Raw genomic sequence first — 18,273 nt, 5'->3', positions numbered from 1 at the left:
AGCAATCATTCTTTCTTTAATGTTGGAATTGTAGGTATCATTATGGAGAATAATTAATTTTTTTAACGTTTATTTTATTTTTGAGAGACAGAGACAGAGCACGAGTGGGAGAGGGGCAGAGAGAGAGGGAGACGCACAGTTTGAAGCAGGCTCCAGGCTCTGAGCTGTCAGCACAGAGCCCACCGCGGGACTCAAACTCATGGACCATGAGATCATGACCTGAGCCAAAGTCGGATGCTTAACCGACTGAGCCACCCAGGCACCCAAGAATGATTAACTTAGATAACTAGTACACACTTTACTCTGTAGTAAATTCAAAAAATCAGACAGTGAATTAGCATATTTATTCCAGCTTGGATAGAAGATAAATTTGTGTCTGTTAAATGGAGGATACCATTAGAGACAAGATGGATGATTTTAAATATATGAAAGTTGGGGGGGGAGACCTTTGTACAACAAAATGTAATAGAAAGCTGAACAACAGAATGAGAAAAATATCTGGGGCCAGCATCACTGATAACAGTTGACTGTCCAAAAAATATAAAGAATGGATATAGATATAGAAAGTCAGCTTTCAGATTCAGCTTCATAAAAGAGCAAGGAAACTGGGCAGGGACTTTACACATGAGAAAATAAAGGCAGTAAAATAACTGCATGGAAAAGTACGAGCTCACTAGCAATTAAAGACATGCAAACAAAAACAACTTCCACATATCACAACTTGCTTATTAAACTATCAACAATTAATGGAAATGATCAGTAGAAATTACAAAACATTATCTTGACAAGGCTGTGGGGAAACTGTTTCTGGGAGCAGTATAAGTTGATTCAGTTTTTCTGGAGGGCAATCTAGAAATATGTGACAGAAGTTACAAAGCTATTTGTTCATACTCTTTGGCCCAGCAGACCCCCAAGGGAATAACCTAAAAAGGAAAAAATGATTTGTTTAAATATATTCATAGTAGTGCTATTTATAATCGGGGAAACCATTTACCATGCTAATATATTATCATCATGGAACAGAATATAGCCATTAACAATGGCAGGTGTACAAATATTGGCTCTTGCACAGAAATGAGTATTTGTACTCATATTAACCAAAAAAGGGCTAAATCCTAAATCACATGTTGAATCTGATAGTAGCCATACACAAAGAAAATTCAGAAAGGCAACTGGTAAAGTGTAAGTAGCTGGAATTGAATGTGCATGGTGTTTTTTGGGTATATGTCAAATTGCTGGATTTTTATAATGAAAAAGAAAATCTCAAGAAGAGAACTGGTTGGTTTGATTTAGGCCTGGGAAGTTAAAGATCAAAGACTTTGGAAAGATCCACATACTGACAGATAGACAATATTACTTACTAAACACATTTGATCTCACTGTTACCTAGAATTCAGTTTGATAAAATTCTCCATCAACCAACACTTCTGCTTATTTAAATCTGTAAGAGCTTTGATGTTTCTGAGGGTGTACATCACCAGACCTTTGCGAATTTCCAAATCTCTCACTACCACCCCAACATAGAACCTCCCCAACCCCACAAATAAACATTGTATTTTCTAGCTGAGAAGCATCACTTTCTTAAGAACTTTCCATCACTTCTGTGTCCAGTACTAGCTTGCAGATAATTTGCATTTCAGTGCCATTATTCAAAAGAAGCACATTTTCTCTCTGCCACAGTTACTGCACCTGTGTACCTCAATGGCAAATAGAAACCCACCAAGCCACATTGAAATGCCAAGTTGTTGACTAGGCTCTCTCCTTTCTTTGGTGACTTGTCCTATAAGCCAGTATTGCGATGCCTTGAAATCAAATTCATATCCTTTGCAAAATGACCAGTTACTACATTTCCTGAATTTTTAGGGTTACTCTTAAATGTTAAATACATGCGGGGCGCCTGGGTGGCGCAGTCGGTTAAGCGTCCGACTTCAGCCAGGTCACGATCTCGCGGTCCGTGAGTTCGAGCCCCGTGTCAGGCTCTGGGCTGATGGCTCAGAGCCTGGAGCCTGTTTCCAATTCTGTGTCTCCCTCTCTCTCTGCCCCTCCCCCATTCATGCTCTGTCTCTCTCTGTCCCAAAAATAAATAAACGTTAAAAAAAAAATTTAAAAAAAAATGTTAAATACATGCATCACAGAGAACTACTCCATAATAATAATTCTCATTAATAATTGAACAAGAATGTCTTTTTTTATTTTTTAAATGTTTATTTTTGAGAGAGAGAGAAATAAAGAAAGACAGAGAGAGAGCACGAGAGCATGAGCAGGGGAAGGGCAGAGACAGAGGGAGACATAGATTCTGAAGCAGGCTCCAGGCTCTGAGCTGTCAGCACAGAGCCTGACGTGGGGCTTGAACTCACGAACCACGAGATCATGATCTGAGCTGAAGTTGGATGCTTAACTGACTGAGCCACCCAGGTGCCCCAAAAATGCCTTTTAAACTTTTAGACAAGATAGAATCATGTTCTTTATAACTTTCCCATTGTATTCTTTAAAATTCAGTACATTAACATCTGGTATACATGAGGACTCAAATAGACAACGCTCCCTCTCTTTCCCTGACCCATCCATTGCTTAACCATGGTTGGGCACCAAATTTCCTTGAATAACATCAGGATTCCCAGAACTTTTTGGACCTCCAGTATTCCCATTATTTTATTTTGTAAATCTTCAGCCCAGTTGTCACATGGATGGTGTATATATATATATATATATATATATATATATATATAGTTACTTGAATGAATTTAGTTTTGAGAAGTTTTTTTTTTTCCAAATGGCTTTATACCTCTTAAGATAACCTGATGAGTTGGGAACCTGGTAGGTAATGATGATTAGAGCAGATCTCAAAGTGTGGTCCCAGACCAGCAGTACCATCATCATCTGGGAAATTGTTAGAAACAAAAATTCTCCACCCTTCCCCAGACTTACTAAATCAGACATTCTGGGGTAGAACCCAGCAGTCTTTGTTTGAATAAGCCCTCTAGGTGGCTCTGATGCATGCCCAAGTTTCAGAACCTCTGCATATCAGAGAATAGAACCTTGATTGCCTTGGCCAGCCTGATCCTCAGCGGAATTGTTCTCGTGGATATCAGACCATCCAGGTCCCTTGACAGTGTTTTACTTATTCCTAAAATGCCTTTTATTAAATCTCTTGAGAAGGTTATCAGAACCCTGGCGAGGCAGCATGTTTTATTAGCAAAAGCGTGGGCATGAGAGTCAGACCTCAGCTATTACTTCTCCTGGCCCCTATTCCCTTTGTGTTCACCCAGTTGTTTAACTTCTCTGAGCCTCATTTCTAACATGGACAAAAGAAAACCTATGCCAGAAGATGTCTTGAGAGTTAAATGAAATCAGGTCTTTCTGCTGTCCAGCCCTGTGCCCGATGCATGATGGACTCTCAGTAAACAAGACCGATTGTTATCATCCCTTGCCACCATTTCCATGACACTATGTAAAATCCAAAGGAATAATGGGAAGACCTCTTCAAAATTCTAAGTTGGGGCCATTGGAGAAAGGGAGCTAGTCTTTACCCAGGACAGTCCCAATAATACAATGACTTCTCTGATGTCTTCAAAGGACACTTTACAACAGCCTCCTGGGGGGCTGTAGAAGGTTCAGGACGAGTCTTGCTACTTGCATTTGTCATTGCCAGATGAGTTGTTCTTTACTTTAAGTTCTGTGATGCCAGAGGCAGAGAAGGGTAGCAACAACAAACTCTTTGGCCCTTCTCCCCTCCCTGTGCAAGCCTCCTTGTGTCTCACTTCCTGGATCTTGCAAATATTTCCTTCAGCAATAACCTGGGAGTGGCTGTTTCTCTTGGAGCAACCTTATCTTTTGGCTGCTGAGGAAAGGGAAAGGGGAGAGGGGCTGACCTGTGTGCCCTTGCTGCCGAGATCCCGGAATGCCAAGCTATTGTGGTGGGTTTAAAAGTAAAATTTCCAAACAAGAAAACTTCAGAATTGCTGAGGAAGAGGCAGGGGAGATTTTTCAGTCTCGGCAAATACTGGGTTTCATTTTCAGTCATTATTAGGCTCAAAAAAAAAGAAAGATTTTAACAAAACAAGCAAATCTATTCATCAGAAGAAAAGGTAACTGTGCCAAGAGGAAAAGAGAAGAACAGCCCAGGTCTTGGCAGGCAACTTGCTTTTGTTTTTGAGATGTAGTCTCCTTGCTGGTGTCAACAAAGCCCTTTCTTACACTTAGCTTTCATGATGCCATGGAAAGAGCTAATGTCTCCATGGACACCTGGAAATGACTGCTGTGCAAGTACGTTTTGCCTCACCTTAGGAGTCCTTGATTCGATGGGATTGTCCCTTGGAGTCAGATAAGGCAATTTTCAGTCTGGACACTACTGTTTCTTACTAGCTGGGAAAATGATATACTGCTTCTAAGCCTCAGGATTCTCATCTGCCAACTGGCAATAATGGCACCGACTTTGATGGGTTGATGGGAAGACTAATAGAAATACATACATGAAAGTGCCTGAAACAGTGCCTAAGACACACTTGAAAGAAACTCTAGTTCTTTTTCCCTTCATGAAACTCCTTATCCTTCACTCCACTCCACTTGGTCCCAAAGCCACAGATGTAGATATCTGTGCATATAGACACCTCGAGCCTGCTGAAAATAGGACCTCTAGGGGCCAGTATCCTTCTTTGAGCCTGACACACTTCAATGGCAGCCTTCTGTTCACCAGTCTGCTTAATCTGTAGTGCCTGGAAGGGAGGGGCTATATCGGTTTTGCTCCCCTTTGATCTGGTCACCTTGCACAGAATATGTGCTCATTGACCCAGCTGATCCCATTGAAGGTTCTTTTCCTTTGTGGAGTCATTCCCACTTCTGCTTCCCTGTCAGAAGTGACTCTGCAAAGCTCATGCTGGCCCTGTAAGTAGGGAGAGGGGAGTGCCTTTAAAATCAGTATTGATGCAGAGAATAGAAATTTCCAAGTTGCCTTGCCAGAGCCCAGTGCCTCCAGATAAGGTTACAGTGCCAAGAATTGGGACACCAAATGTCTAGAAGGGCACTGTATGTTTCTTCCGACTGATTCTGGGGTTGGCTACCTATAGGTAAATTCTGTAAGGCTGACATAAGCAATTGGTGCCCAAACAAGATAACTTAGAATATCTAATCCTTTTGATTTTCACACTGCTCTTAAGCCTCAACTTGCCTTTTATTATATGTCCATTTTTAGTAGATGAGAACAGTGAGTGAATGAGCCTCGGGTTAAAATCCTTGGTTGGTGAGGGCCTCCTGGCTAGCAGACATGTGGCTGAGCTGAGACCCAAGATCTCCTGGTCTCTTGGCTATTGAGCAGGGCTAAACATTAACCAGGGGACCTTGCAGTCAAATTCCTTTGATGAGAATGAGGAAAAAGGCTGAAACACACAGCAGTGAAGGTAGTACACTGCACAACTTGCACAACGATATGCTGTGGCCCTGAGTTAGGGACTTTGTTCTAACAATAAACATAGTTCTGTTATTATTAATCATCTTTCCATGTGCCCAGCATCATTTCTAGGTCCTTTTTATATAGTTAATCCTGACAACAGCTTTGTAAGATAAATATTTTACTGAAACTGAGATAAATTACTGTGCTCAAGGTCATGCAGCTTTTGTGTTATGGAGCCAGATTTTAAATTTTTACTGGAACTCAGACCCAAGTCTTTCTGACACTGTTCTTTCCACTCTGCTCTATTGCCTTTCCTGTGCCCTTGCGAGGGAAAAGGAAAGAGTGGTAAATTTGAGTACTATCATGGAGATGTGGCTGCCACCACCTGTATTTCATAAGATCTAGATTGGAGATGAAGGTGGAGAAGGGGGAGAGAGGCAGGGAAAGGATGTGGGAATGTGTGTGGTGAGAGATGGAAGTCAGGCTGTATAGATTGGAAACCAACCTAACTGTAACAAATAACTCTGCCCCCAAACCTCCACCCCAGACCACGGCACTCCCATCCTTTTCACCCTGGACCTTTGTTTCCACAGTGTGGTCCCTGAACCACTTGTATTAGAATCCCTTGGGGCAGTTGTTAAAAAGGCAGGTTCCTATGCGCCACCACAGAGGTACTTAGTCCAAATTGGGGGGGGGGGATGTGAATTTGCATTTTAAACAACCTCTCCAGGTAATTTCGATCAGGAGCCACGCTGATTAGGAACAACTGTTCCAGACTGGTGTTTTCCAACTTTCTGGATCATGCACCCTTTTCAGAAAGAATTTTTTGAGCATGCACTTTCAATATATGTTGGTAGTTTATAAATAAATTCCTGATATGTACTAATGTCCTAATATTTATGTTTTTAAATAGAAAAAATGGTGAGCATTTTGCATTCATATTCTTAGGTGAAAATGGTTTCCAGTTTTTCATTATGTATGTTCTAGTTGTTGAGTTTGGGTATTGACATTACACAGGATTCTTTTCTTCTCCCTCAATAGATTCTAGAGTCTAGGAAGTATAAATAGTATTGAGGTTGTCTGTTCCTTGAAGGTTGATAGAATTAATGCAAGACCATGTGAGTGTGCTTTTTTGTCAAATTTATCAACATTTTTTCCAATGGTTAACAGGTGGGTTTAGATACCCCCATTCTTTGGCAATCGGTTTTGGTAATTTTTGTTTTCCTAGAAAACCATTCTAAGTTTTCAAATTTCTTTTCATAGAGTAGAGCAAATTATTCTCCTACTCTTTTCATTTACTCTGTAACTGTGGTTATTTCTCCATTTCTAATTTTGTGTGTTTAGGGTTTTAATTAGATTGGCAAGTGGTTTATCTTTTTTATTGTTTTATGTTTTCTTTTGAAGAAGTAGCTTTTGGCTTTAATTATTAATTCTATCATTTATTTCCAAGTATGTTAATTTCTGCCATCAGTTCTCTTTCTGCTTTGTTTGGGTTGATTTTTGTGGCTCTTGACTTCTTTTGCTCAATGCTTAATTCAGTGATTTTAATTTATTCGTATTTATTAATGTAAGCATCAAAGGCTTCAGATTTTCCTTTGACTACTGCTTTAATTGGTCATATTCTCTAGTTTCTGATATTTTTCTTGTTGTTATTTTCTAGGTATTCTACAATTTCAGATTAGAGCTCTTCTTCGACTAGAAGGGAGAATATTTTTTTCCTTTTATTTTCTATGTACTAGAAATACATAGAAAATTTTCTCATTTTTGTTACTAATTTCTAGTGTTGTTGTGTTATGAGTAGGTGCTGTAGTTTGTACTTATTTCACCTTTTGGCTTAATATGTAGTCAATTTTAAAAAGGTTCAATGGACCCTTGAAAATAGAGAAGTTGAAATGTTCCCATTATCTTTGTTTTGACTATCATGTCTGTCATCAGCTGAAACAGTCTCATAGTTTATTTCTCCTTTTTTCTGCCTTTGCATTTCCCATGGATTTTGCTTTCTGAATTGTGATGCTATGTTATTTGATACATAAAGATTCAGAGTAGTTAGATCTTAATCATGCATTCTAACCACTAATTTATAGCACCCTTCTTTGTCTTATTTGTTGATTTTTGCCTTTAATTCAACTTTTTTATGCTATGAATATCATGGCTGTTGTTTTTTTTCATTTTTGGCATGAATTCATTTATTTTTTTATTGAATTATAGTAGATACACAATGTTACATTAGCTTCAGGTGTACAACATGGTGATTTGAGAAGTCCATACATTATGCTATGCTCACAAAGGTAACTGGAAGCCTGTATCTACCACTTCCCTTTACCAGTTTTGCCCATCAAGCTCACCCCCACCCTCACCTGCACCCTTCTGGCAACCATCAGGTTGTTTTCTATATTTATGGGTCCATTCCTGCTTTTTGTTTGTTTGCTTTGTTTTTTAGATTCCACATATGAAGAAAATCATATGATATTTATCTTTCTCTATATGACTTAGTTTACTTAGCATAATACCCTCTAGGTCCATCTTGTTGCAAATGGCAAGATCTCATCCTTTTTTATGGCTGTGTACAATTCCTCTGTGTGTGTGTGTGTGTGTGTGTGTGTGTATACACATACCATCTTTTTTATCCATTCATCTTCTTTATCCATTTATCTGTTTTCTTTATCCATTCATCTATTGATGACACTTGGCTTGCTTCTATATCTTGGCTATTGTAAATAATGCTGCAGTGAATGTATAGAGGTATGTATATCTTTTCAAACTAGTGTTTTCATTTTCTTTGGCTAAATACCCAGTAGTGGAATTACTGGATAATATGGTATTTCTGTTCATTAATTTATTTATTAAGCAAATATTTATTAAATACCCACTGTGTACCAGGCACTAGGTACTAGATAAATTAGACACACAAGATCTCTGCTCTCATGGAGCTTACATTTTAGTTAGTAGAGCACAAAATAAACAAGTAAAATTAGATATGTGATATAATATTACGTGGGGATGTATGTACTGAGAAAGAACAAAATAGAAAAAGGATAATTAAGGATAAGTCATCTCTATTTTATATAAGGTGGTCAGGAAAGGCCTCTGCTTATAGCATTTGTCATCCTTTTACTTTACAGTAACCATCATGTTTGTTTCCTGATGGAGGAAATGCCAGGTGGAACAGTTTGCACACAAGGAGTTGTTATAGTCCTAAGGAACTATAGGTGGCCAAAGGCCCAAATGAGATTATGGATGTGAATTTCTGATCCATGTGAGTGATGAGCTAGTCAGGATGGGGACTGGAGATGAGCTAAGTGAAAGAGATTTTGTTCTTCATTCTATCTGAGCTTGGCTATCATTATGTATATTATTATTTCTTAAAGAAATATTCTCGGTTTTCAACATGACTATTTTTTTTTTTTTTTAGCATTTAAAGGACTGCTTTATTTATTTATTTTTTTTTCTGAAATTTATTGACAAATTGGTTTCCATACAACACCCAGTGCTCATCCCAAAAGGTGCCCTCCTCAATACCCATCACCCACCCTCTCCTCCCTCCCACCCCCCATCAACCCTAAGTTTGTTCTCAGTTTTTAACAGTCTCTTATGCTTTGGCTCTCTCCCATTCTAACCTCTTTTTTTTTTTTCCTTCCCCTCCCCCATGGGTTCCTGTTAAGTTTCTCAGGATCCACATAAGAGTGAAACCATATGGTATCTGTCTTTCTCTGTATGGCTTATTTCACTTAGCATCACACTCTCCAGTTCCATCCACGTTGCTACAAAAGGCCATATTTCATTTTTTCTCATTGCCACGTAATATTCCATTGTGTATATAAACCACAATTTCTTTATCCATTCATCAGTTGGTGGACATTTCGGCTCTTTCCATAATTTGGCTATTGTTGAGAGTGCTGTTATGAACATTGGGGTACAAGTGGCCCTATGCATCAGTACTCCTGTATCCCTTGGATAAATTCCTAGCAGTGCTATTGCTGGGTCATAGGGTAGGTCTATTTTTAATTTTCTGAGGAACCTCCACACTGCTTTCCAGAGCGGCTGCACCAATTTGCATTCCCACCAACAGTGCAAGAGGGTTCCCGTTTCTCCACATCCTCTCCAGCATCTATAGTCTCCTGATTTGTTCATTTTGGCCACTCTGACTGGCGTGAGGTGATACCTGAGTGTGGTTTTGATTTGTATGTCCCTGATAAGGAGCGACGCTGAACATCTTTTCATGTGCCTGTTGGCCATCCGGATGTCTTCTTTAGAGAAGTGTCTATTCATGTTTTCTGCCCATTTCTTCACTGGGTTATTTGTTTTTCGGGTGTGGAGTTTGGTGAGCTCTTTATAGATTTTGGATACTAGCCCTTTGTCTGATATGTCATTTGCGAATATCTTTTCCCATTCCGTTGGTTGCCTTTTAGTTTTGTTGGTTGTTTCCTTTGCTGTGCAGAAGCTTTTTATCTTCATAAGGTCCCAGTAATTCACTTTTGCTTTTAATTCCCTTGCCTTTGGGGATGTGTCAAGTAAGAGATTGCTACGGCTGAGGTCAGAGAGGTCTTTTCCTGCTTTCTCCTCTAAGGTTTTGATGGTTTCCTGTCTCACATTTAGGTCCTTTATCCATTTTGAGTTTATTTTTGTGAATGGTGTGAGAAAGTGGTCTAGTTTCAACCTTCTGCATGTTGCTGTCCAGTTCTCCCAGCACCATTTGTTAAAGAGGCTGTCTTTTTTCCATTGGATGTTCTTTCCTGCTTTGTCAAAGATGAGTTGGCCATACGTTTGTGGGTCTAGTTTTGGGGTTTCTATTCTATTCCATTGGTCTATGTGTCTGTTTTGGTGCCAATACCATGCTGTCTTGATGATGACAGCTTTGTAGTAGAGGCTAAAGTCTGGGATTGTGATGCCTCCTGCTTTGGTCTTCTTCAAAATTCCTTTGGCTATTCGGGGCCTTTTGTGGTTCCATATGAATTTTAGGATTGCTTGTTCTAGTTTCGAGAAGAATGCTGGTGCAATTTTGATTGGGATTGCATTGAATGTGTAGATAGCTTTGGGTAGTATTGACATTTTGACAATATTTATTTTTCCAATCCATGAGCAGGGAATGTCTTTCCATTTCTTTAAATCTTCTTCAATTTCCTTCATAAGCTTTCTATAGTTTTCAGCATACAGATCCTTTACATCTTTGGTTAGATTTATTCCTAGGTATTTTATGCTTCTTGGTGCAATTGTGAATGGGATCAGTTTCTTTATTTGTCTTTCTGTTGCTTCATTGTTAGTGTATAAGAATGCAACTGATTTCTGTACATTGATTTTGTATCCTGAAACTTTGCTGAATTCATGTATCAGTTCTAGCAGACTTTTGGTGGAGTCTATCGGATTTTCCATGTATAATATCATGTCATCTGCAAAAAGCGAAAGCTTGACTTCATCTTTGCCAATTTTGATGCCTTTGATTTCCTTTTGTTGTCTGATTGCTGATGCTAGAACTCCCAGCACTATGTTAAACAGCAGCGGTGAGAGTGGGCATCCTTGTCGTGTTCCTGATCTCAGGGAAAAAGCTCTCAGTTTTTCCCCGTTGAGGATGATGTTAGCTGTGGGCTTTTCATAAATGGCTTTTATGATCTTTAAGTATGTTCCTTCTATCCCGACTTTCTCAAGGGTTTTTATTAAGAAAGGGTGCTGGATTTTGTCGAAGGCCTTTTCTGCATCGATTGACAGGATCATATGGTTCTTCTCTCTTTTTTTGTTAATGTGACGTATCACGTTGATTGATTTGCGAATGTTGAACCAGCCCTGCATCCCAGGAATGAATCCCACTTGATCATGGTGAATAATTCTTTTTATATGCCGTTGAATTCGATTTGCTAGTATCTTATTGAGAATTTTTGCATCCATATTCATCAGGGATATTGGCCTATAGTTCTCTTTTTTTACTGGGTCTCTGTCTGGTTTAGGAATCAAAGTAATACTGGCTTCATAGAATGAGTCTGGAAGTTTTCCTTCCCTTTCTATTTCTTGGAATAGCTTGAGAAGGATAGGTATTATCTCTGCTTTAAACGTCTGGTAGAACTCCCCTGGGAAGCCATCTGGTCCTGGACTCTTATTTGTTGGGAGATTTTTGATAACCGATTCAATTTCTTCGCTGGTTATGGGTCTGTTCAAGCTTTCTATTTCCTCCTGATTGAGTTTTGGAAGAGTGTGGGTGTTCAGGAATTTGTCCATTTCTTCCAGGTTGTCCAATTTGTTGGCATATAAGTTTTCATAGTATTCCCTGATAATTGTTTATATCTCTGAGGGATTGGTTGTAATAATTCCATTTTCATTCATGATTTTATCTATTTGGGTCATCTCCCTTTTCTTTTTGAGAAGCCTGGCTAGAGGTTTGTCAATTTTGTTTATTTTTTCAAAAAACCAACTCTTGGTTTCGTTGATCTGCTCTACAGTTTTTTTAGATTCTTATTGTTTATTTCTGCTCTGATCTTTATTATTTCTCTTCTTCTGCTGGGCTTAGGCTGCCTTTGCTGTTCTGCTTCTAGTTCCTTTAGGTGTGCTGTTAGATTTTGTATTTGGGATTTTTCTTGTTTCTTGAGATAGGCCTGGATTGCAATGTATTTTCCTCTCAGGACTGCCTTTGCTGCGTCCCAAAGCGTTTGGATTGTTGTATTTTCATTTTCGTTTGTTTCCATATATTTTTTAATTTCTTCTCTAATTGCCTGGTTGACCCACTCATTCGTTAGTAGGGTGTTCTTTAACCTCCATGCTTTTGGAGGTTTTCCAGACTTTTTTCTGTGGTTGATTTCAAGATTCATAGCATTGTGGTCTGAAAGTAAGCATGGTATAATTTCAATTCTTGTAAACTTATGAAGGGCTGTTTTGTGACCCAGTATATGATCTATCTTGGAGAATGTTCCATGTGCACTCGAGAAGAAAGTATATTCTGTTGCTTTGGGATGCAGAGTTCTAAATAGATCTGTCAAGTCCATCTGATCCAATGTATCATTCAGGGCCCTTGTTTCTTTATTGACTGTGTGTCTAGATGATCTATCCATTTCTGTAAGTGGGGTGTTAAAGTCCCCTGCAATTACCACATTCTTATCAATAAGGTTGCTTATGTTTATGAGTAATTGTTTTATATATTTGGGGGCTCCGGTATTCAGTGCATAGACATTTATAATTGTTAGCTCTTCCTGATGGATAGACCCTGTAACTATTATATAATGTCCTTCTTCATCTCTTGTTACAGCCTTTAATTTAAAGTCTAGTTTGTCTGATATAAGTATGGCTACTCCAGCTTTCTTTTGGCTTCCAGTCGCATGATAAATAGTTCTCCATCCCCTCACTCTCAATCTAAAGGTGTCCTCAGGTCTAAAATGAGTCTCTTGTAGACAGCAAATAGATGGGTCTTGTTTTTGTATCCATTCTGATACCCTATGTCTTTTGGTTGGCGCATTTAATCCATTTACATTCAGTGTTATTATAGAAAGATACGGGTTTAGAGTCATTGTGATGTCTGTATGTTTTATGCTTATAGTGATGTCTCTGGGACTTTGTCTCACAGGGTCCCCCTTAAGATCTCTTGTAGGGCTGGTTTAGTGGTGACAAATTCCTTCAGTTTTTGTTTGTTTGGGAAGACCTTTATCTCTCCTTCTATTCTAAATGACAGACTTGCTGGATAAAGGATTCTTGGCTGCATATTTTTTCTGTCTAGCACCCTGAAAATCTCGTGCCAATTCTTTCTGGCCTGCCAAGTTTCAAAAGAGAGATCAGTCACGAGTCTTATAGGTCTCCCTTTATATGTGAGGGCACGTTTACCCCTTGCTGCTTTCAGAATTTTCTCTTTATCCTTGTATTTTGCCAGTTTCACTATGATATGTCGTGCAGAAGATCGATTCAAGTTACGTCTGAAGGGAGTTCTCTGTGCCTCTTGGATTTCAATGCCTTTTTCCTTCCGCAGTTCAGGGAAGTTCTCAGCTATGATTTCTTCAAGTACCCCTTCAGCACCTTTCCCTCTCTCTTCCTCCTCTGGGATACCAATTATGCGTATATTATTTCTTTTTAGTGTATCACTTAATTCTCTAATTTTCCCCTCATACTCCTGGATTTTTTTATCTCTCTTTCTCTCAGCTTCCTCTTTTTCCATAACTTTATCTTCTAGTTCACCTATTCTCTCCTCTGCCTCTTCAAGCCGAGCTGTGGTGGTTTCCATTTTGTTATGCATTTCGTTTAAAGCGTTTTTCAGCTCCTCGTGACTGTTCCTTGGTCCCTTGATCTCTGTAGCAAGAGATTCTCTGCTGTCCTGTATACTGTTTTCAAGCCCAGCGATTAATTTTATGACTATTATTCTAAATTCACTTTCTGTTATATTATTTAAATCCTTTTTGATCAGCTCATTAGCTGTTGTTATTTCCTGGAGATTCTTCTGAGGGGAGTTCTTCCGCTTGGTCATTTTGGATAGTCCCTGGCGTGGTGAGGACCTGCAGGGCACTTCCCCTGTGCTGTGGTGTATAACTGGAGTTGGTGGGCGGGGCCGCAGTCAGACCTGATGTCTGCCCCCAGCCCACCGCTGGGGCCACAGTCAGACTGGTGTGTGCCTTCTCTTCCCCTCTCCTAGGGGTGGGATTCACTGTGAGGTGGTGTGGCTCGTCTGGGCTACTTGCACCCTGCCAGGCTTGTGATGCTGGGGATCTGGCGTATTAGCTGGGGTGGGTAGGCAAGGTGCTCGGGGGCAGGAGGGGCAGGCTTAGATCGCTTCTCCTTAGGTGATCCACTTCAGGAGGGGCCCTGTGGCAGCGGGAGGGAGTCAGATCCACTGCCGGAGGTTTGGCTCCGCAGAAGCGCAGAGTTGGGTGTTTGGGCGGAGCGAGCAAGTTCCCTGGCAGGAACCGGTTCCCTTTGGGATTTCGGCTGGGGGATGGGCGGGGGAGATGGCGCTGGCGAGCGCCTTTGTTCCCCACCAAACTGAGCTCTGTTGTGAGGGGGCTCAGCAGCTCTCCCTCCCTTTGTCCTCCAGCCTTCCCGCTTTCTGAGCAGAGCTGTTAATTTATGACCTCCCAGATGCTAAGTCGCGCTTGCTGTCGGAACACAGTCCGCCCGGCCCCTCTGCTTTTGCAAGCCAGACTCGGGGGCTCTGCTTGGCCGGCGAGCCGCCCCTCCGCCCCGGCTCCCTCCTGCCAGTCCGTGGAGCGCGCACCGCCTCGCCGCCCTTCCTACCCTCTTCTGTGGGCCTCTCGTCTGCGTTTGGCTCCGGCGACTCTGTTCTGCTAATCCTCTGGCGGTTTTCTGCGTTATTTAGGCAGGTGTAGATGGAATCTAAGTGATCAGCAGGACGTGCGGTGAGCCCAGCGTCCTCCTAAGCCGCCATCTTGCCGCAACTCCCCTCAACATGACTATTGAATGGGTATTCTGTCTGATGATTTAATTAAACTGTTGGAATTTCCTGTCACTAAGCACTACTTACTTAGCATGATGCTGATTGCTCACAGGCTACAGCAGGAAGCCCAGATCTTCTGGTATAGAGGGCTTAACTCTTTATACTCTGAGCCTAAAGAGATGTCCTTTGACTTTGGTCACTCTTTATTAAACAGAAGTTTGCCTTTTTATGCATATTTTTGTATATATTTAAATAAACCTGTACTTCTTTCTTTAAATATTTTTTCTATTGCTTATAAGAATCTCATTTTGCCTCACAAGTGATAGTCTTTTTAATTTTCTCATAGTGTTTTTTTCTTATAAACATATACTATATATACATGTATACACATATATCTATTAAAATACACACACACACACACACACACACACACCCTTAACTCTTGAAGCTGCAATTTATTTTGGTATATAATAGAAGGTACAGCTCTAAATGTCACTGCTCTGCAGTTATCTCAAAACATTTTTTGATATCATTTTTTATCTCCTTGTTATAGAAGGTGAATTATAGATGATGTTTTTATAGATAGCTTGATATGTTTCTGGAGTTTTCATTCTGTTATATTAATCAGTAACACACTGTTTTAACTATAATTGCTTTATAACATGCTTAATCCCTTACCCTCAATTCTTCTGTAGCAAAATACTTTTTAATATTATATCTTACTTTATTTTAAAGGTTAATAAAAAATGCTGTTGTTAAAAATTCCTGTTGAGAATTCTGAGGAGAATTGCATTAGGAGGATCTATTTTAAACCCCAAGTAGCAAGCATTTGTAAATTTCCTGCTTGATATTTTTTGGTGCTAATATAAAAGCTTGGACAGAAAACATGTCATATTCATGATATAGCTTGCATCTGGAGAGGCAGCAGGGGAATAGAAGTGGGGAGTGAAACAAAGGCTATTAGCATTTCTTTAAAAAATCATAAAGTATAGATGGCATGGTATTAAAATGTGCTAATCCGGGGTGCCTGGGTGGCTCAGTCGGTTGAGCATCCAACTTTGGCTCAGGTCATGATTTCATGGTTTGTGGGTTCAAACCTCGCATCAGGCTCTGTGCTGACCTCTTGCTCAAAGCCTGGAGCCTGCTTCAGATTCTGTGTCTCCTTCTCTCTCTGCCCCTCCCTGCTCACGCTTTGTCTCACTCTGTTTCTTAAAAATAAATAAATGTAAAAAAAAATTTAATAAAATGTGCTAATCCTGGGCAGTAGGTGGGAACATGAATATTTATTATAGCAATCTCTGTATGTTTCTAAATATTTAAAATTTTTGTGACTAGAAACAAAGCAAACAAAAACAATATAACAGGATAACCAGATTTGTAAGCCCCAGTACACAGCACATTCAATCTGAGTGCTACAGAGTGGGCGTACTGCATGTATCCAAACTTTGGAGTTAGACTGTCCAGGTTCAAATCCCAGCTCTACCACTTACTAACTTTACAACCCTGAGCAAGTTACTTAAACTGCCCATGCCTCAGTTTTCCTGGCTGTAAAATTAGGATGATACTAATAGCTACCTCCTCGGGTTATTGTGAGTATTAACTAAGTTAACACTGGGAAAGCACTTAAAACAGTACCTGGCATTTAGTACACACTCAATAAGTGTTAGCTATCAATATTATGTGTTAGTATTACTATTCTTATTATTGCATCTACTATGAATATTTGCATCTGTTTTTGGCCGTTGTAAATTTTACATGATTTTATCCAAAATAGGGGGCCACCTGCAACTTGCTTGTTTTACACAATCCTCATCTTGCTGTTTTGCAGAGAAATGGCTCATTCCAAGGCTAGCTTTTCGTGGGCAACTCCGTTCAATCCTTGCCTTGAGAACCCAGCACTGGGCTTGTCAAGCTACCGAGCAGTCTCTTCTCTTGACCTCCTTGAAGACTTCAAGCACTCTTCAAAAAAAACAGAGGAAACTTCTGTTTATGAGGAGGGGAGCTCCATGGCCTCCATGCTCCACCCACTGCGCAACCGTGCCTTCTCCGAAAGCCATATAAGCTTGGAGCCCCAGAGCTCCCTGGCCTGGCGGCAGCATAGGAGAGAGCTCTTTACCAAGGTTGAGACCCAGCCGGATCCTCTGGGAGCCAGGAAGAAGGCCTTTCCTCCTCCTCGCCCTCCTCCTCCCAACTGGGAGAAGTACAGGCTTTTCCGTGCAGCCCAGCAGCAGCAGAAGCAGCAGCAACAGCAGCAGAAGGAGGAGGAGGAAGAGGAGGAAGAAGAGGAGGAAGAGGAGGAAGGGGCAGAGGAGGAAGAGGAGGGGGAGGAGGAGGAGGAGCTGCCACCCCAGTATTTCAGTTCAGAAACCACTGGTACCAGTGCCCTCAATCCTGAAGAGGTCCTGGAGCAGCCACAACCCCCGGGCTTTGGCCACCTGGAGGATTCAAGGCAGGGCTCAGAAAGCCTCTCAGCAGAGCAAGAGTCCTTTGGTCTCCATTCCAGCAATTTCCTGCCTCCAATAAGGGGACACTTGGGCTCTCAACCTGAGAAGGCTCAGCCCCCTTGCTATTATGGTATTGGTGGCCTTTGGAGAACATCAGAGAAGGAGACCACTGATTCCCCCAAGTAAGTGCTTATGAAAGAAAGTTCCCCAAAGAGGCTGCACCATGAGTTTGCAATATCACCTCCCGGCTGTGTGACCTTTGATCAATGAATTAAACTGTTCCCAGCTTCATTTTTCTCACCAGGAAAATGGGCATGATTATACCTATTCTACACAGTTGTAAATATGAAGATAATCTGTATAAAGCCGAGAGCCCCACGTGTAGCTCATAGTAGGTGCTCAGTAAATAGTAGCTGCTGGTGTTCTTAAATATCACTATCAAAATACACTATTATTCCTCAGTTTGTCTTTAAGGTATGCATCAGTTTCAGGCTTGTGAGCCAGAAGACATTACTTTTTTTTTTTTTAGTTTATTTATTTTTGAGAGAGAAAGCAAGGGAGGGGCAGAGAGAGAAGGAGAGAGAGGATCCCAAGCAGCCTCTGCACTGTCAGCGCAGAGCTCAATGTGGGGTTCGAACTCACAAACCGAGAGATCATTACCTGACCGAAATCAAAAGTCAGATGTTCAACCAACTGAGCCACCCAGGTGCCCCTGCGCCAGAAGGCATAAACCCTTGTTCCCTTATGGCATTTCCCAAAAGCCTGGCTCAGGCCCTTTTCTGCCTTTTCTTTTGCTTGCTCTCTAGAATAAGAGGCCAGCTGACAATCTGACCTACCTCCATTCTAGGCCCTGCCTGGGCTTCTAAGCTCTTCTCTTACCCCCAGCAGCAAAGGTATACCTGGAGTTGGGCCCTTTATGCCCTGCTTATTCCTTATAATAGGTAAGGGCACTCTTTTCCTCTTCCACATTCTCTATTCCCCCCACCCTTGTCCCCCCGCCTCTTTGCATTTGCCTCAGTGGGCAATAGGTGGTAGTTGATTGGGTGAGCTGCCTGGTGTCGGCTTCCCTGTGCCAGTGCTCATCT

The 18,273-nt window shown here is 40.9% G+C and overlaps 1 protein-coding gene across 2 annotated transcripts in view; it reads left to right on the top strand.

The window, feature by feature from the left end:
- SHROOM4 (shroom family member 4) overlaps positions 1-18,273 on the top strand; it is a 134,732-nt gene that overhangs the window by 102,674 nt on the left and 13,785 nt on the right. For both annotated transcript variants that reach the window (XM_043570867.1, XM_043570866.1), the window contains exon 5: positions 16,573-17,370. In XM_043570867.1, the coding sequence (XP_043426802.1) occupies positions 16,573-17,370 (798 nt within the window). The remainder of the gene's footprint in view (positions 1-16,572; positions 17,371-18,273) is intronic.

This window comes from Prionailurus bengalensis, chromosome X (genome assembly GCF_016509475.1).
Source record: "Prionailurus bengalensis isolate Pbe53 chromosome X, Fcat_Pben_1.1_paternal_pri, whole genome shotgun sequence".
In the NCBI taxonomy this organism is placed as follows: Eukaryota; Metazoa; Chordata; class Mammalia; order Carnivora; family Felidae; genus Prionailurus; species Prionailurus bengalensis.
This window is presented reverse-complemented; position numbering and strand designations above follow the sequence as displayed.